Here is a 21,152-nt window from a genome sequence, read left to right as displayed (position 1 = left end):
GGTGTTTCTGGCCAGTTTTTCATTACTACAGCCAATTTTTGTCTCTGCCTGTATGTTCCTATAGCCTGCACAGTTTGTAACTCTGGGACTGGAAGGCAGTAGTGATGGAAGCAAGATATCAGCCAAGGGTGAGCAGGAAGACCAGGGACGAGATGAAGTATCAGACATGTACACATGGCAATAGTCATGTCTACTATCTGAACTTCACTGATTATGCACTGTCTCAGACAGTGTTGATCTACTGGGGAGGTCATCACTCAGATGTGTGACTTGCAAGAGTTATCACGTAACTCAGAACCAGGCCATAAGATGCACAGCTGGCAACGTTCATGATCCACTTGACCTCTTAATTTTTAATCTATGGGTTCCTTCCAGGCTTTGCATCAGGAGCAGTAAAATGACATCTCCCTGTTGGCATCATTGTCATAGCAAAGAGATCTATACCTGGAGGGATGCTTACATCACTTGTATATCTCATTCTTCAGGGGAAGAGCAAAGTGGAACCAGGCTTCATCCTTTTTGAAGATTTCCCATGGCATAAGCTGCGAATGACTGCACCAATGTTATGTTACAAGATCTTTTCAATATCACAGCAACTTTCTTTAATGGACAAGGGCTCTACCCTGTCAAGTGTCCAGCGAAAGGCAATGTATCTGACAGTCTATACTCTATTTTGTAGCTGCAATGGACTCCAATTACTGACACAATAACACAACCACAGTGCTACGTTCAGTTGCAGTGAACTTAATCCACTCTTGCTTTTGTTAAATTCATTTTCAATGTTTTGCAAATAAATCTCAATACATTATTACAATTTACACTCTTACTTTGTGAATCAGACCCTCCATCCATGACTCCATGTTTAACCTTCATGTGACGAGTAAGGTTTCCCTTCAGAGTAAATTTGCTGGGGCAATAAAGGCATTTAAATGGTTTGCTGTCAGAGTGCAGGTGCATGTGGCCCATTAAATTGTGCATCCGATTAAATTCCTTCCCACACAGCTGTCATTGAAAATAAAAACACAATGTTAATAGGACTCATTCATTTCTTAGAAAGTAATATTCTGCAGACATATTAAATAATACAAGAACAGACCCAGGATTACAGTATGATCCAAAAGTAGCTGCTACGGCTTACATCAGATCACTGAGATTTTTTTTGCGGTTAGTAAAAGTGTTGCTGCTTTTGTGTCTCAGTATTTCGCACCATCCCACTGAAAACTGCAAATTTCCAGCAGCAATGCTTCACCCCTAGTCTGTAGAGCTCAGTGATAAGATATCATTCTTGTCAGATGTTCCAAACCGTACATGTTGGAGATTTAAAACCTTTGCTGGGTATTAGCTCCAGTTCTGTGGCACTATGCTCCGAAACAAAAATTAGTATATCTAAACTGTGCAGTCAAGAATTTAATACATTGCTGCATTGTTGTCTCAGTATGCTTCTGAATACTGGTGCAGAAAACTTATTGGAGCCAGTGAACTTTGACTTAGTTTCAAACAATCACATGATAAAAACACCTGTATGTTTATCTGCCTTAACCCACTGAGTTCCTCCAGTGGCTTGTTCTTTGCTCTAGACTCGTCTCTGAATATTTATCTGTTTGTTAGTCTGTCTATTTATTTGCCTACTAAGTGATATTTATTGATCTTTATGTTATCAACCACTCCATGTCTGTTTATCTATTCTTACTTCTCCAATTGCTTCTCTTCCAGAGAGAAATCCAGTAATATAAAGGAAACATGTTAGTGAAGCTGATTACAGGAATCCTGTGCCAGCTTCCGGTTTGGAACATTCCTACATCATGGGATGAAACTTAACTGCCCAACTGTTTTTAAAAGACATTGCTGGAGGAAGAGATTGAGAACAGGCAACTGTACAACCTCCTTGTTTCCTATAACAGGAAGGAATCTCACTCCAGCTTGAGAGGACATTAAAATGTTTGCTAACAATGTCTTTGGAAGGAATATTCCACGTTGTGGGCATTCTGCCCCTGTTCTGTTTTTGGCTGAACACAGCTAAGTATTGCATCTGAATGCCAACCATACATCTTTGATTGTGACTTAATTGTCCTTGCTGAAATGTATGCAAAACATTTAAGTTGACACTTCAGGGAATTGCTGCATTGTCAATTGTCAGTGATTTGACAATAACGTAAATTTTCCTTTAAGGAGATCTTTTCTGCCATGTTCAATAGTGCTCCAAAGGTGTGATTTCCCTGGATAACATTGACAATCCCTGCCCTTTGCCAGAGATTTCATCTAATAAGTCTTGGCTCATGTTCACAGTGATTGGGGACAACACCAGGACCTACCCAGATCAAAGAAAGACACAACTGGGAAGAAAATTCGACACATTGTTTCCAATATCTTGGGTACTGTAGATAAAGCACCATGGGCAGCTGATCAACTCAGAGTTTTAGGTGAGAGGAAAATGTGTCAAGATTTCAGATGCAGGCAGAACTTCAAGACAAGCCATTGAGTGCACATTACAAAATTTTCTGGAAAGCTGGAGCAAATCAACGGATAGGTCACAACATATTGCATTTGGCCATTTCATCATGGTTGGTGACAGAATAACATTGACTGAGGGCAGCCTGGAATTTTGAATTTGCTTTTGATGTGAGCATAGCTGACAAAAGCAGCATTTAATATTCTTGTCTTGACAGATCAGCCATGTTCTTGAACTACTGCAGTCCCTCTGGTGAAGGGCCTCTCACAGTGCTCTTAAACAAGAATATCCAGGATTTGGGTCAAGTGAAGATGAAGGAACAATTATACACTTGCAGGTTAGGATGGCGCTTAACTTAGCGTGGCACCTATGGTAGAATTTTTTGTTTTGGTCTGCTGCCCTTATCATTCTCAGTGGTGAACACTGTGGGTCTAGGTCAGCCAGTATGGCCGGCAGGTGTGAGAATGAACATTTAGATACCTTGCTAGTTAAGCAAACCACTTTGTCCCAGATGGTACTTAATTTATTGAGACTAGCTATCTGGGCAAGTTGAGACTATTCCATCACATCCCTACCTCATGCTTTGTGGCTGATCTTAAAGCTTTGGGGTTAGAATGTAAGTCACTCATTGCAGGACACCCACCAACCCTCTCTCCCAAGTTGAGAAGAAAGTTGCATGTGTCTTATTGAGGAATGGTATTATCTTGATGACCAGTACCTTGGACATCAATACACCCCTGACTGTGTTTGTAAAGTCCTGAAATTTTGTAAATAAAAATTCATAAGTGTAATTACTAGTGATTCAATGATCATTTCAGTAATCTGCAGTCAGTTACAGTTTTAACTTATTTGTCTTTATAATTTCATAGTAACAGGTAGCCACCGCACCACTATAAATAGTCCCGAGTCCAAACTTTAAATTCTCTGGGAATAGGAGATTATGAAACAATGTTGCTGTCTACATTATGAATTCTTTTGGAGAGGTTTCCGAGTTCTCAAAGAGAGGGAACAAGTCTGTAAACTGTCCAAAAGGACCGTGAGAAAACAGGAAGTTTTAAGGAGTACAAGAGAAAGCGAGATGAAATCTATTTGCAGAAAGTTCCCCAGGGACATGAAACTATTGTTAAGCAGGCAGTCAGTATAGCAATATCCTTCCTTCTGAAGAGGAGCCTCTTGCCAAAAGGCATCTATCTGGTCACTGTTTTAACCCTCTGCTTGCCAAGATCAGGCACAGATCTCAGCCTTTGAGGATGAAACAGATTTTTACTTACAATGTCCCAAACAATAAGTTAAATAATCATAGAATCTATGTATAAGTTTTGCTGAATACATTAACCCTTTACCATTTAGAAAATATGCATTCCTTACTATTTTCAATGATCTTTAGATATGTATAATATCATTAGCTGTCGGTCACTAATTCCCAATGTGACTTTGAAGATATGTCAGAAAACATAGAATCTCTTTTAATTATTGCGTAAATCACAATTAGGCACTACTTACATTTTCAGATATCTTAAAATATTTTGTATTCTGAAATCAGTTGAAAAGAATGGGACTCCTGCTATAATAACTGGGTGATGGCAATAATTTCTAAACTTGCCCTTGAGGGACTACTTTTAGGAACCATGACTTTTTAAAAATTATGTCGTGAGCTCAATTTTCCTGTAAATGAAGTTTTTCTTTTGTAGGACAAGAATATACTGGAGCGGTTACCAGAAGTCTGAGAATTTAATGTTCACGCCGCCAGGTTAGAGAGTGTCCAGCTGGAATATAAGGTACTGTTCATCTAATTTTCATTTGGACATGACCTGGCAGAAGAGGAGACTATGGACAAACATGTCAGAGTGGGATTGAAATGTCTGGTAGATGCTAGATTGCTCAGTGGACAGAGGGGAGGCACTGAATGATGCAGTCCCCCAAACTGCCCAATGTAAAGGAAGCTGCCCCAGCAATACTGGATTGCTACTTCCTGGCCCAAAATGCTTGGTTTGCTTATTTAATGAACAATTAAGTAGCTGCCAATCGTTCTCATGTATGTGACATATTTTCATTATTATGTGCTATGCAGGTGAAACAATGTGAAAACTGTGATGTATTTATATCTGAATGTGATTTAGTGTGATTTCATCCCCTCCTTTGATAGTGGCCAGCTCTGTGGTTAGAGGAGTCAGAATTGGCTCTTCCTTATTGAACTCTCACTTTGACCTGTCGGTTCCCTTTTTTTAACCAAACAACTCCTATTTATTCTTTGCTTGCATTCATGATTTTTTTTTGGATTGTAGCTTGCTATTAAATCCTAAGGGTACCTCTGGATTTTCTGCATGTTTACTACCTTTTATTGTCTTCTGTTGTAAATAGTTATAATTCAATAAAACAGTTTTCAGCTGTACAAAATCTTCATTTTATAGTGAAATTTAGGTCATGATTTCTTTAATTCTTAATTTATTGAAGAAAGAATTGAATTAGAGGTAATGCTTTGTAATTGAATCTTGTCTGGTTCCAATTTTGCCCTATGAAAGATTTGAACAAAAGTTTTAAAAGTTACTATCTACAGTAGGATACAATCTTTGAAGCACATAGTAAGAGCTGAGATCTCAGATGTTTGGCAAATGAGAGGAGCATCCACTGAACTAATACTCTGATGAAGCTTTTCCATTTTAAATGCTTCATGTCATCAGCAGAATGCTAGATAAAACTTAGAGCTCTCCATTTAGAAAATAAATCTACTCCTAGAAAGTGTATTTTAAATCTCTTATGTGTTTAATCACTAAATGGCACATAATACATATAGAGTGCTATACGCAGTCAGCAAGTTAAGCAGCGTGTATGGAGGGAATAAACTTTCAATGTTTCAGGCCAAGACCTACTGCAAAAAAATCAGATTTCGTAATGTAGGTGAGTGATGATAAACCTGATTCTGATACGGGTCTCTTTTATGGACTGAGAATTGGAAGGAGTCAGGGGGAGGGGTATCAGGGTTGGGCAAAGGAGAATGGAAAGATGAAGGAATGGGAAGCACCAGAGAGACATTCTGTAACGATCATAAATGAATTGTTTGGAATCAAATGACATCGCTGGTGTCTCATTGCAGGCTGTATCTGCACCCACACCATCCCTACATCTGGCACTCGTTCTCTGCCAACTGTCCCACTCCCTTCCCACAGCACTCCACCCTCATCATTCCTGACATTCTTTGTTCCCGTCTGATTTACTAACTTGCTCTCCACTCCACGTTGATAAATACAGAACTGTGGAAAAATCTTGGGCACCCTTACTATATATGTGTGCCTAGGACCTTTGCACAGTACTGTATAAATTTTAAATATTTAAATAGTATTACTATGAAGACACTTAATGTGAAGCAGTGAAGTTTACCCAAGCAGTAAGACTGATCAACACCTCCACATACCCCTCCACACTCCCTACTACCTCTACTTTATCACTTCCTGTCAGTCACCTATGTATAAACACTCCTGTGCCTCCAGTCACTTTATGGACATACAATCTATTCTATGTGTATAAGCTATCTTTCTTATTTATATTTAATGTGTTTCTTAAACTTATTATTTTATAACTTTATCTAATTGTGTTTTTTTTGTGCTGCATTGGATCCAGAGTAACAATTACCACAGAACCATAGAACACTACAGCACAGTACAGGCCCTTCAGCCCTCCATGTTGTGCCGACCCATATAATCCTTAAAAAAAAGTACTAAACCCACACTACCCCATAACCCTCCATTTTTCTTTCATCCATGTGCCTCTCCAAGAGGCTCTTAAATATCCCTAATGTTTTAGCCTGCACCACGATCCCTGGCAAGACATTCCAAGTACTCACAACCCTTTTTTTAAAAAGTTACCCCTGATGTCTCCCCTAAACTTCCCTCCCTTAATTTTGTACATATGCCCTCTGGTGTTTGCTATTCGTGCCCTGGGAAACAGGTACTGACTATCCACCCTATCTATGCCTCTCATAATCTTGTAGACCTCTATCAAGTCCCCTCTCATTCTTCTACGCTCCAAAGAGCAAAGTCCCATCTCTGCTAACCTTGCTTCATATGACTTGTTCTCCAAACCAGGCAACATCCTGGTAAATCTCCTCTGCACCCTCTCCATAGCTTCCACATCCTTCTTATAATGAGGTGACCAGAATTGAACACAATTATTTTGTTCTCCTTTACAATTGTGTATTGGAAATGACATTAAACAATCTTGAATCTTGACAAGAGAAAAAGCAGGACAATTCATGCATTCTGTAAGTTTGCCTGATATTTCACCTCTTATGAATAAAATTCTACCTGACCAAAAGGAAAAGTTTCTTCTAAATCTTCAAACCACCTGGACCCGGCAGGACTGCTTATTCAGACACTATGAGGGCTGCATAGATCTCCCCACTCAATGTATCATTATCCCTTCCATGACAACTGCCTGCAATTTGAATGGCAGAGGCACTGTTCAGCCACCCACTTCCCTGTCCATTCCAAGTGAGAAGTAGATTGGCAACAGGCCAGGAATTAAGAGGCCACTCTTCCAATTTCTGCAAGCACAGGTGAGCATTCAAACATTCAAATCACCTCAACACCTCCCCCATCTACCCATTCCACCCCACCACCCCAGAACTGGCCCCTTGTTCAGCAAATTAATTTGAGCTTGGTGCCCATTTTCATCTCTCTCCCATACACCTATTCACATTTGACACCTTCCTAAGATAAAGGACCAAAAGTAGTGGTGCTGTAGGTGAAGAATGAGAATCCATATCATTCCATGAGTGGACTGATAGATGAGCCCATGAGTGGACTGTGTAGATGAGTGGACTTCTCCACTCATCTTATTCTATCATAATACAGTTATGATTTCATGAAAAGAAGTGAACACCCTTGTTGATCCTGATTTGATTCCTTTTACCCTACAACATACTTAATTTTACTGCTTCATTTTATGCCCTTCCTATAGAAGCAAATCACTGTATGGCATTTAACTCTATAACTCTATAACTCTTTTAACTCTTTTGGAAGAGGACAGCGAGGCTTGAGAGGAAGTGCGGCGGCGGCCATTTTCAAATTATCCAATTGCTTCTCAGATCGGAGTTCTGAGAGGCGGGACTGCGCAGGCGCGTGAAGGAGGCCCGGGAAGGAGGGAAGATGTATAAAGGAGATACTGAGTGAGGTAGTTCTCTTTTGGAAGAGGACAGTGAGGCTTTGAGAGGAAGTGCGGCGACGGCAATTTTCAAATTGTCCAATTGCTTCTCAGATCGGAGTTCTGAGAGGCGGGACTGTGCAGGCGCGTGAAGGAGGCCCGGGAAGGAGGGAAGATATATAAAGAATGCTGCCTTAAGAAGCGGGCAGCTTCGTTTGCGGGCAGTGGAGTGAGCCGGGCTCAGAGTGTAGGGCTTGGGCTCAGAGGGCTTAGGCGGAAGAGGGCACAGTAGGCTTATCTTTTAGTTCTTGTATTTTCAGTTATTTGGGAGGTATGAGTGTGAGGGCAGCTTGTTGTTCTCGGTGTCGGATGTGGGAGATCCTGGAGTCTCCGAGCCTCCCGGACGTCCACATCTGCGCCAGGTGCGCCGAACTGCAGCTCCTGAGGGACCGAGTTAGGGAACTGGAGCTGCAGCTCGATGACCTTCGCCTGCTCAGGGAGAGTGAGGAGGTGATTGAGAGGAGTTACAGGCAGGTGTTCACTCCGGGACCACGGGAGGCAGATAGGTGGGATACAGTCAGGAAGGGGAAGAGGCAGGTACTAGAGAGTACCCCAGTGGCTGTACCCCTTGACAATAAATACTCATGTTTGAGTACTGTTGGGGGGGACAGCCTACCTGGTGGGAGTGACAGTGGCCGGGCCTCCGGCACAGAGGACGGCCCTGTAGCTCAGAAGGGTAGGGTTAGAAGAAAGAGGTCCATAGTAATAGGGGACTCAGTAGTCAGGGGCTCAGACAGGCGTTTCTGTGGAGGTGACCGGGAGTCCCGGATGGTAATTTGCCTCCCTGGTGCCAGGGTTCGGGACGTTTCTGATCGCGTCCAAGATATCCTGAAGTGGGAGGGTGAAGAGCCAGAGGTACCAATGACATAGGAAGGAAAGGGGAAGAGGTCCTGAAACGAGAGTATAGGGAGTTAGGAAGGCAGTTAAGAAGAAGGACCGCAAAGGTAGTAATCTCGGGATTACTGCCTGTGCCACGCGACAGTGAGAGTAGGAATAGAATTAGGTGGAGGATGAATGCATGGCTGTGGGATTGGAGCAGGGGGCAGGGATTCAAGTTTCTGGATCATTGGGACCTCTTCTGGGGCAGGAGTGACCTGTTCAAGAAGGACGGGTTACACTTGAATCATGGGGGGACCAATATCCTAGCGGGGAGGTTTGCTAGGGCTACAGGGCGGACTTTAAACTAGTAAGATGGGGGGCGGGAGACTATTTGAGGAGTCTATGGGAGAGGAGGTTAGTTCACCAGTGGAGCAAGTAAATAGACAGTGTGTGAGGGAGGAAAGGCAGGTGATGGAGAAGGGATGCGCTCAGCCCGAAGATGTAGGGGAGAAGAAAGAAAAGGATAATAAATTTGAATGCATTGTTAGGGATGGAAAGAGATGAGGAGATGGAGAGTATCTTAAATGTATCTATTTTAATGCTAGGAGCATTGTAAGAAAGGTGGATGAGCTTAAAGCGTGGATTGATACCTGGAATTATGATGTTGTAGCTATTAGTGAAACATGGTTGCAGGAAGGGTGTGATTGGCAACTAAATATTCCTGGATTTAGTTGCTTCAGGTGTGATAGAGTAGGAGGGGCCAGAGGAGGAGGTGTTGCATTGCTTGTCCGAGAAAATCTTATGGTGGTGCTTTGGAAGGATAGATTAGAGAGCTCCTCTAGGGAGGCCATTTGGGTGGAATTGAAGAATGGGAAAGGTGCAGTAACACTGATAGGAGTGTATTATAGGCCACCTAATGGGGCGCGTGAGTTGGAAGAGCAAATGTGTAAGGAGATAGCAGATATTTGTAGTAAACACAAGGTGGTGAATGTGGGAGATTTTAATTTTCCACACATAGACTGGGAAGCTCATTCTGTAAAAGGGCTGGATGGTTTAGAGTTTGTGAAATGTGTGCAGGATAGTTTTTTGCAACAATACATAGAAGTACCGACTAGAGATGGGGCAGTGTTGGATCTCCTGTTAGGGAATGCGATATATCAGCTGACAGATGTATGTGTTGGGGAGCACTTCGGGTCCAGTGATCACAATAGCATTAGCTTCAATATAATTATGGAGAAGGACAGGACTGGACCTAGAGTTGAGATTTTTGATTGGAGAAAGGCTAACTTTGAGGGGATGCGAAGGGATTTAGAGAGAGTGGATTGGGTCAAGTTGTTTTATGGGAAGGATGTAATAGAGAAATGGAGGTCATTTAAGGGTGAAATTATGAGGGTACAGAATCTTTATGTTCCTGTTAGGGTGAAAGGAAAGGTTAAAGGTTTGAGAGCACCATGGTTTTTAAGGGATATTAGAAATTTGGTTCAGAAAAAGAGGGATGTCTACAATAGATATAGGCAGCATGGAGTAAAGGAATTGCTCAAGGAATATAAAGAATGTAAAAGGAATCTTAAGAAAGAGATTAGAAAAGCTAAAAGAAGATACGAGGTTGGTTTGGCAAATAAGGTGAAAGTAAATCTGAAAGGTTTCTACAGTTATATTAAAAACAAGAGGATAGTGAGGGATAAAATTGGACCCTTAGAGAATCAGAGTGGTCAGCTATGTGTGGAACCGAAGGAGATGGGAGAGATTTTGAATGATTTCTTCTCTTCGGTATTCACTAAGGAGAAGGATATTGAATTGTCTAAGGTGTGGGAAACAAGTAAGGAAGTTATGGAACCTATGACAATTAAAGAGGTGGAGGTACTGGCGCTTTTAAGAAATTTAAAAGTGGATAAATCTCCGGGTCCTGACAGGATATTCCCCAGGACCTTGAGGGAAGTTTGTGTAGAAATAGCAGGAGCTCTGACGGAGATCTTTAATATGTCATTAGAAACGGGGATTGTGCCGGAGGATTAGCGTATTGCTCATGTGGTTCCATTGTTTAAAAAGGGTTCTAGAAGGAAGCCTAGCAATTATAGACCTGTCAGTTTGACATCAGTTGTGGGTAAATTAATGGAAAGTATTCTTAGAGATAGTATTTATAATTATCTGGATAGACGGGATCTGATTAGAAGTAGCCAGCATGGATTTGTGCGTGGAAGGTCATGTTTGACAAACCTTATTGAATTTTTTGAAGAAGTTACGAGGAATGTTGACGAGGGTAAGGCAGTGGATGTAGTCTATATGGACTTCAGCAAAGCCTTTGACAAAGTTCCACATGGAAGGTTAGTTAAGAAGGTTCAGTCGTTAGGTATTAATGCTGGAGTAATAAAATGGATTCAACAGTGGCTAGATGGGAGATGCCAGAGAGTAGTGGTGGATAATTGTTTATCGGGATGGAGGCCGGTGACTAGCGGGGTGCCTCAGGGATCTGTTTTGGGCCCAATGTTGTTTGTAATATACATAAATGATCTGGATGATGGGGTGGTAAATTGGATTAGTAAGTATGCCGATGATACTAAGGTAGGAGGTGTTGTGGATAATGAGGTGGATTTTCAAAGCTTGCAGGGAGATTTATGCCGGTTAGAAGAATGGGCTGAACGTTGGCAGATGGAGTTTAATGCTGAGGAGTGTGAGGTTCTACATTTTGGCAGGAATAATCCAAATAGAACATACAGAGTAAATGGTAGGGCATTGAGGAATGCAGAGGAACAGAGAGATCTAGGAATAACTGTGCATAGTTCCCTGAAAGTGGAGTCTCATGTAGATAGGGTGGTGAAGAGGGCTTTTGGAACGCTGGCCTTTATAAATCAAAGCATTGAGTACAGAAGTTGGGATGTAATGCTAAAGTTGTACAAGGCATTGGTAAGGCCAAATTTGGAATATTGTGTGCAGTTCTGGTCACCGAATTATAGGAAAGATATCAATAAATTAGAGAGAGTGCAGAGACGATTTACTAGGATGTTACCTGGGTTTCAGCAATTAAGTTACAGAGAAAGGTTGAACAAGTTAGGTCTCTATTCATTGGAGCGTAGAAGGTTGAGGGGGGATTTGATCGAGGTATTTAAAATTTTGAGAGGGATAGATAGAGTTGACGTGAACAGGTTGTTTCCATTGAGAGTAGGGGAGATTCAAACTAGAGGACATGATTTGAGAGTTAGGGGGCAGAAGTTTAAGGGAAACACGAGGGGGTATTTCTTTACTCAAAGAGTGATAGCTGTGTGGAATGAGCTTCCTGTAGAAGTAGTAGAGGCCAGTTCAGTTGTGTCATTTAAGGTAAAATTGGATAGGTATATGGACAGGAAAGGAGTGGAGGGTTATGGGCTGAGTGCGGGTAGGTGGGACTAGGTGAGATTAAGGGTTCGGCACAGAGTAGGAGGGCCAAGATGGCCTGTTTCCGTGCTGTGATTGTTATATGGTTATATGGTTATAATTATTACAATACTTACCACCCTTTAGCTTATGATGTTATAATTTCCTTATAGGCCCTCTTTATTTGTCCTGATGAAGGACAAATGAACAGTCACAACCTGTTGTCACCTGTTTATTCATCTCCACAGATGCTGCCTGACCAGCTGAGTTCCTTCAGTATTTTGTGTGTAACTATTGCTCTGCAATTGCAATCTATTTATGAATTTTGTGTTATTGGATTCTATGCAACATGTCTGGAAAAGATATTGCCATCAAACAAACTAGTCATGGACTTCTATGTGCAACTTGATAAATGCAATTGGATTATTAATTTCATTTTGCAGCAACTGGATAGTTAAACCAAGACATCTTTTGGAGGAAACAATTTATTTGTTCTGCTACACAATTAATCAATGCACACTGAAAATCCTGGAAAGACTCAGCTGTTCAGGGTCACTGAACTGAAATGTTAACTCTGGTTCTCTTTCTACAGAAACTACCTGACCTGCTGGGTGTTCCCAGCTTTTTCTGTTTTTATCTCAGATTCACTTTTTATTCTAATTTTCATTAGTCAATACTAGCCTTGCATTTAAAAGGTTTGATGTCAGAGTGGACAATCATATGCGCCTTCAGTGTTTGTTTCTGTACAAAGCTCTTGAAGCAAAGATGACACTGATAAGCCCGGATGTTGGTGTGAATAAGGACATGCCTCTTCATGTTTGCCAGCAAAGTAAACTCACGTCCACATATCCCACATTTATGTTCCTTCACGCCCTGAAACAAGAAACGAAAAGAGGAAACATTTTACTATAGGAATTCCCCTGGTGCATTTCATCTTGTGCTTTCATATATGTCAGTTTGGTATAATTTTTCAATTACTTTGCCTCTCAGTTTGAAATCCAGTCCACAAAGATATGATAACTAGATGTAACAAATGCTTCTTTTTTTTTCTTTGCTTTCCTTTATCCATGAGTCCTGATGTTCAATTGTGTCCCAGGATATTATCTATAATATGACTGTCAGTGAAGTGGGGAGGGGTTGAAAGATACAGAATGAAATTCAGTTCCCATCTAGAAGCACTGTGGCTTCTAGATGGGAACTTCTGAGTGGGGGAAGTGAGGAAGTCAGCTCCTCCATCCAAACTTTTATCTCAAGAATGAAATATGTTCCAGTTTCTATTGAAAGCAGATGCACATTCCATTCTGGGATTTTCAAAGACCCTAAATGCACTCCACCCATGGCACTTGCCACCCATCCCATCTTTGTCAGAAGGTCCATGTTTACTCAAACTTGACTCCATAGAGAAGTCAGCTTTCAAGAACACATAATCTTCATGAACTCTGCAGTGCATTTGAGGAGTACAGTGCTAAGCCCATATCTAGACTCACACATTGTAAATGTTAAAGTCAACAGAAGAACCTATTTAGTCTCTTAACTGTTATTTACTCATCCAACCTGCCCATGAATAAAACAGAAATGACGGAAACACTCAGGCAGCATCTTCAGAAAGAGAAAAAAAGTTGACTTTTCCAGTCAAAGTATTTTTACAGTTTCACAACCATACTGTGCTAACCTAGCTGTCAATGACATTTTACTGATTTAAAAAAACCTTGGGACATCAATGCCTAAAGTAATCAATTTAATTCATCACTTTTCTGCAGTAAGATTACCCCTAGAAATACTGTCCCTTGTGTTGGAGAGACAAAGATTCAGTGTAATATCCCCGGCCTCTCTCAGTGTCTGTCGCAAACTTGCTAATGGTTCTGATTCTTCACAGACAACTAGCCAGATGTCCTACCCCACCTATACTTAGCAGTAGAAGGGGACTCCAAGTTTCCAACTCCTGAACAATCTTCAATGAATTCTTCTCATTAAAAATGTTTTATTCTTCAGCATCCACATCAAGCTGATGAAATTAGAGGAGCATTCTCCATGCAAGCTTTATGTTGATCCATGGTGATTTCATCTTCCTAATATTAACATAAAAACCTAAAATATCAAAATGCAATTGACTTATGTCACCCACCTAATCATGCAACATAATCACATTTTATCTTCCACCTGAAACTTGGTAAAATAGGAGCCAAGTAGGTGCTTGTCCCTTTGAGACTGCTCTGCCATTCTGTACAATCATGGCTAATCTCCTTTCTCAGTACCAAATATCCTTCACTCCACAATTCCTAGCATTTTGTGCCAGGAAGTCTATCACTCTTCTTCTTAAATATATTCAGTCCTTTCTGTTGTTGTGAATCCAATAGATTCCACAGCCTCTGAGTGAAGGATTTTTAAAATTTCAGTCACAAATATTTTAGCTGAAACTGTGATCCTTGTTCCAGACAACCACCCCAGGAAATATCCTTTCTTCACCCAACCTCTCAAACTCTTTTAATTTTTAATCTCTTTAAAATGTTTTAAAATGGAGCTAGTGAATACAGGCCTAATCTACTTGATCTCTCCTACTTCAACAATCCAGCCATCACAGGAAGACAGCAAACAATGCACCCATTATTTCCATAGCTATCTCTTTTTGTACTCTGTGAAGCAGATTATCAGGCTTCAGAGATTTACTGGAGTTCAGTGCCACTAATTTCTCCGGCACATTTTAATAATGTTTTCATTTGTACTTCCATTTCAATAGACTCTAAGTTCACAAGTATGCCTCAAAAGTCATTTGTATGGCTCAAAACACCGACAGTGCTTCTCCCTATAGATGCTGCCTGACCCGCTGTGTTCCACCAGCATTTTGTGTGTGTTGCTAAATCTTCTTTCCCATTAGGTAAATCCATTGATCTCAGTCTTAAATCTACACAATGGTCCAGAATTTGCTATCACTGGCAAATTGTCCGCAACCATTGCTGACTTAACAAAGGAGGCTTCACTTACCATCTTGTATGCCACTTTGGGAACTTGCAACAAAGTGCCAACACCAAGCTTTATGCTAAGGCCCTCCATAGCAACAAAGGCATCCACTAGTACTGTAAATCTCATCATATCCCACCACCAAATTGCTCAAAAAAAAAGGCTTAGATAGTCAGTAAGTCCTTTGTGGAGCACCTGCATTCAGTCTGGAGGAGTGATACAGAGCTTCCCATTGTCTACCAGTTTAATTCACCATCACATTTCCACTCTGAACTATTGGTCTGCGGCATCCTGTACTATCACAGTGAGGTTAAACACAGGTTTGAGGAACAGCAACCATCCAGTGTCTAGAAACATCGCCAAATTCTGGACTTAATTTTGAATTCTATCACTTCAGGTAACTTGATTTTTGTCGAGATCAGTCATCCATCTGTGATATTGGCTTGTTTGTTGCTTGTTTTCCCCTTATTTTTCCTACTTTAGGTGCAGCACGCTCTCAGCCTGATCTGCTAACACATTTCCCCTCTGTACATATTGCAACCTGATGAAAGGTTTTTGCCCAAAATGTTCATCATTTATTAATGTCCATAAGTATTGCCTGACAAGCTGAGTTCCTCCAGCATTTTGTTTGTGCTGCTTTGGATTTCCAGCATCCACAGAAGCTTCTTGTATTTATGTTGCAACTCCAGTATATGTTTAACCGCCAGGTTGAGTCAATGGTAAAGAAGCCGAATGCAATGTTGGCATTCATTTCTAGAGGTATCGAATACAAGAGCAGGGATGTGATGTTGAGGCTCTATAAGGCACTCGTAAGACCACACTTGGAGTATTGTGTGTAGTTTTGGGCTCCTTATCTTAGAAAGAATATACTGACATTGGAGAGGGTTCAGAGAAGATTCACGAGAATGATTCCAGGAATGAAAGGGTTACCACTTAAGAAATGCCTGGAAGCTCTTGGGCTGTATACCCTGGAGTTCAGGAGAATGAGGGGGGATCTCATAGAAACATTTCAAATGTTAAAAGGCCGGAACAGATTAGATATGGCAAAGTTATTTCCCATGGTAGAGGATTCTAGGACAAGAGGGCATGACTTCAGGATTGAAGGATGTCCATTTAAAACAGAAATGCAGAGAAATTACTTTATTCAGAGGGTGGTAAATCTGTGGAATTTGTTGCCACAAGCATCTGTGGAGGCCAAGTCACAGGGTGCATTTAAGGCAGAGATAGATAGATTCTTGATTAGCCAGGGCATCAAAGGGTAAGGGGAAAAGGCAGGGGAGTGGGAATGACTGGAAGAATTGGATCAGCCCATGATTGAATGGCAGAGCAGACTCGATGGGCCAAATGCCCTACTTCTGCTCCTATATGTTATGGTCTTATGGTCTATTGTTTTATGTAGGAGTTATATAAGAAGAAACTGGAGGTCCATGAGCCAGTCCTCATCAGGTGTCCAGAGGTGGAGAAGGAACATCAAATTGTTCAGTGTTTTCATCTCAGAGGATCTGTCCTGGGCTCAGCATATAAGTGCAATTATGAAGAAGAAATGGCAGCACGTCTACTTCCTTAGAAGTTTGAAAAGATTTGACATGACCTCAAAAACTTTGACAAACTTCTACAGATGTGTAGTGGAGAGTATACTGACTGGTTGCATCATGACCTGGTATGGAAATACTAATGCCCTTGAATGGAAGAGTATACAAAAAGTAGTGACTACAGCACAGTCCAGCACATAACTTCACTCGGCCTCTCATTGAACTGTTCCCACAACCTACAGACTCACTTTCAATGACTCTTCATCTCATCTTTATGATATTTATTGCTTATTTATTATAATTACTATATTTCCTTTATATTTGCATAGTTTGTTGTCTTCTGCACATTGGTTGTTTGTCCATCTGTTGGGTGCGGTCTTTCATTGATTCTATTGTGTTTCTTCTATTTACTGTGTATGCCTGCAAGAAAACAAATCTCTGGGTTGTATGTGGTGAAATATACTGTATGTACTTTGATAATAAATTTATTTTGAGCTTTGATCTTTTAACTTTTAAACTTCCTTTTGTCTGTGTTCTCACCCACAAACTGTCCCTATTCAATCAATGAGCTTTTTTATAGCTTATCCCCATTGGTCATACTGGTTTTACTACATTGGATACATCCCCTCCCCCACACTCTCTATAGCTATATGAGCTTTTTCAGACTCCATGTCAGTTCTGATAAAGGATTTTCAAACTGTAATGTTAATACAATTTCTTCTCCTACAGATGTGATAACCTCTTGCATGATTTTTTTTCTGTTTTAATCTTAGATTTCCAGCGTATGCCATTTTGTTTTTTTTTGGATTTTCATTTGTTATAGTAAATCCTCACCTTCTGGTTTATCCAGCTGTTAAAACTGCAAAAAGCCTATAAGTATTTCTGAATGTTTCTGACATTCTGAAATGAGTATTTTTTTGAATGTAAATGCTAGGGGAATGCCATCACATCAGAAGTACTTCAGCAGCACAGTCAGGAAATTTCCATTGAACTATCACTTGTTAGTTGAGGACTTCTACACTGACAGAGACATTTGAGGATGCCTTTGTGTCCCTGCATCACTTCCCTTTACAACAGGGAATACCAAAGAATTCCAGACCTCAGTAACCCTAGAGTCTTTTCCCAAAATTGTACCACCCACCGGTCTCCCTCAGTTCTAGATTCTCCATTAGGGTTACAGCTTCTCTGTAGCTGCACCATCAATCCTTTCCTGCATCTTATATGAACCCATAGGGATATAGAAAGTACGAACAGGATTAGGCCATTCAGCCCTTGGGTCTGCTTCTCCATTCAGCACAGTGCTGATCATCCGCGTTAACTCATGTTTCCCATTTAAAGTCACAGCAGAGTAAACATGCCCTTCAGCTCAACTGGTCCATGCCAATCAAGTTGCCTAACTGAGCTAGTTCTATTTGCCTGCATTTGGCCCATATCCCTCTAAACCGTTCTTATCCGTGTACCTGTCCAAATGCCTTTTCAATGTCGTAACTGTATCCGCATCTAGCCCTTGCACTGGGTATACTCACTACTTGGTCCCTTCAGCATTAAGAAATATATCTACCCCCTTTGTCAATATATGAGGGATGATTGATAAATTCGTGGCCGAAGGTAGAAGGAGATGAGTTATACAGCTCTCGTTACTTGCACATGCAGTTCAACTCTTTGAATGATTATGCAGAAAGTTTGAAGTTAATAACTCATCAGGGGTGATTGATAGGTTCGTGGCCTAAGGTAGAAGGAGATGGCTTATTCCTTAAGCCATTAACTGGAGGTCCAAGATCCGTATGCACCACGACTGCTGGACTAAGTGTGTAAGTATAGGAGGGGACTATGTTGAAAAATAAATGTGCTAGGTTTTCTAAAGTTGACTCCTCCTACCGTAGGCCACGAACTTATCAATCACTCCTCGTATTCTTTTATTTTGGTCTACACTGACTTCTGTAGTAGAGAACAGCATTAGGTTTAACATTTTCCATGTGGGATTCCTCTGGGTGGTCATGTACCGAAGACACCACATGGGTTTAATTGGCCGGCGCAGGCTCATTGGGCACAAGGGCCTGTTACTGTGATATACTTATAAATAAATAGATAGTTAAATAAATAAATAGATAGACAGACAGGCAGATATACTAATAAATGGAAACCACCAGAAGTGGGTTTACCAAAGCTTTGCAAAGATCCTAACTCTTACACTAATCCCTCCTGCCCAGCAATGAAGATCTATATATCCCTTTCTTTCCCAAATGCTTGTTCATGAACCAGCACACCAAAACCTCTGTGTAGAGTTGCAGTTACTGTTGTTTTCTCTCTATTCGGCAACATTACTTGCTTCTAATTGTCCTTTGAAATCACTATTGATAAACCTAAGGAACGCAAAGGAAACAACATGAATAATTCACAAAGCCAGTATTGAAACAAATTCAACATAACTAGATAGGGATCATTTATTGCCCAATTTTACAAGCACGAGAAGAAGTTGAAGGTGCTTCATTGTCAGAGTTGGATAAAGATTCTAACAGGAAAATAATTTCACCTCACCTACAAAGCGGGTCTGAAATTGTGTCTTTCAGGGCAGGGAACCCACTCTCTGACTTGTAGTTACAGGGCACTTAGACAGCTGATTCAGTTGAATTTTGACCAATTGTAAGATGCTGATGGTGACAAATTTCATAAACAGAGTGAGCTTGAGTGCCACAAACAGACAGCTTGTGCTCTTTTATTATCCAGCACTTGACCATAAATATTTTTACCACTTCAGAACTGAATGGCATGCAGTGCTTTCTTGGTAAATATCAAGAAGAGTAGATATAATCAATGGGCTAGAAATGATCTTGCATAGTGTTTTTGTACTACATAGAATTTTACTTGAAAAGACATAAGTGCCTTTCTGAGTGCCTGAGATTATTTGGGAAATGATAACTCTGTCTTCTATGTGTCCATTGTGCTTACACAGAAGAATGCTAGGTGCATTGCAATTATATGCAACCCATGATTATCACAAGACAAAAACTGCAAATGTTGGAAATCTGAAATGGCAGCAGAAAATGTTCGAAATAATCAGTAAGCCAGGTAGTATCTAAGAGGGGAAAACAGAATTAATATTTCATTTTGATTCCCTCAGTTGCCATCACACCCATTTTGTCATTTGGTTTCTGTTGATTTTCATCATATAATAGATATTCTTGTCACCTCTCTCTCTTCTGTGCAACTGAAAATTGTGTTAACTTTAGCCAATATTGATGAAAGGCCTTTGACCTGAAATAGTAACTCTTCCTCTATCCGCAGATGTTGTCTCACCTGCTGAATGCTTTCAACATCCTTTTGTTAAATCCATGATGCACATCATTATTGCGTACTTGGGAAGAGTTTATGAATACCTGCCTCCACATACGATAGAGGAGTTGCCTCAAGCTCAGCTGACTGTTAATTCTGACATAATCTGTTGCAAACCTTTTAAGTTATCTATTGCTGCAGTTCCCCTACCTGTAAGATTGTTGCCCCACATGGCCATTTCTGATAGCACGGACCCATGAACTATTGCAAGCACATAATGCCTGCAACTTACTTTGCAATAGACATGTTTGGGTAATTATTCACAGAGGACCTAGGATTCACACCTTATGTATTGTGTCTAGTAGAGTTATATTCCTCTCCTGTACTATTATACAAAACTGTGCTAGCCTCATGAAGCCTGATTTTAATGAGCACTTATTGCATGAAAAAGTTTCCCGCCCTACGACGTCTGGGCAACATTTCTCTAGTGTTCCAGTATGCCTACTATCCAAAATAGTAGTTATCATTGAAAACTAATTTTATGCAGAATTACACCAGAAGTTGAAGAATCACATCTAATGATGGGAAAAAAAAGCCTCTGAATAGTTTATACTGAACAGCAAAAAGCAAAACAACTTTAAGACATCTCAGCACCAGCTGCTTTCCTCTTCCTGCTGTGTATGTATCAGGAGTGGCATGGTCTTTCTATCTATCAAGTTTGCAGCCTTGCTTATATCCTGTCCTCTTTCAAGCAACTTCCTCAACTTTTCTTTTGTCTGTTGCTGGTAGCTCTAATCCTCTGGAGGGAAAGCTGCAGCAGTCTCAAGAGGTTAACTACAAGAGGCGGCGTCCCTTCCTGTTGTGTTCGAGTATGTTTAGTTGTGAGTTTAATTAAAAACAAACCAGAGGAATTCTTTAAACGGCACTGCCTTGCCTTCTACACCAAGGAGGAAATGATTAACGTGGCTGGATATCTGTCAGGGAAAGGTGCCTGAAGAAGAACAACTTTTATAAAAATAATTGCTTAAAAATAGTTAAAATTTGAGATAATTGTTTGTATCCATTGCGCTGGCTCACCACAAGTGAGCCTGGTTATGAAAATCAGGATTTGGATGCCATATTAAATGGGGAAAAGATTATAGAAAAGGAATTATTTGATGTAGTGTAAGAGATCAGTAAGTTATGTGAGGGAATATAATGAAAAAGTACAATCAAGTACTCATTTTGTGGAGCTTATGGGATGGCAGATTTGTTGCAGGTCCTTCATGGGTGCTTATAAATGTTGGTGTCAAGCAGTGCTCAAAGCAGGGATGAATGCTATTTGCTTAAAATTCATTTATGCCTGCTAGGCCAGCTTCCACAAGAAGCGTAAGCCTGCATCTGTGCCACTTTAAAGGGGACTGACTATGGGGTTTGGAGCCCGGTTCATCAACATAGCTCCTTTTTAAGGTTTTAACGTGCGCTTTGGACAACCCATCCTATATTACAGGTCTTCATTAGACCCTTCACAACCAAATCCCAGCCCAGTTGCATGCTTGACCTACACCACGTGCTGCCAATCACGGCTCAAC

General features: G+C 40.7%; 1 protein-coding gene across 2 annotated transcripts in view; it reads right to left on the bottom strand.

Annotated features, from left to right (window-relative positions):
* znf366 (zinc finger protein 366) overlaps positions 1-21,152 on the bottom strand; it is a 49,165-nt gene that overhangs the window by 3,766 nt on the left and 24,247 nt on the right. For both annotated transcript variants that reach the window (XM_059974595.1, XM_059974594.1), the window contains 2 exons: positions 12,500-12,691; positions 828-1,002 (listed from right to left, as the gene is read on the bottom strand). In XM_059974595.1, the coding sequence (XP_059830578.1) occupies positions 828-1,002; positions 12,500-12,691 (367 nt within the window). The remainder of the gene's footprint in view (positions 1-827; positions 1,003-12,499; positions 12,692-21,152) is intronic.

The sequence above is a fragment of the Hypanus sabinus genome, chromosome 7 (genome assembly GCF_030144855.1).
Source record: "Hypanus sabinus isolate sHypSab1 chromosome 7, sHypSab1.hap1, whole genome shotgun sequence".
NCBI lineage: Eukaryota > Metazoa > Chordata > Chondrichthyes > Myliobatiformes > Dasyatidae > Hypanus > Hypanus sabinus.
This window is presented reverse-complemented; position numbering and strand designations above follow the sequence as displayed.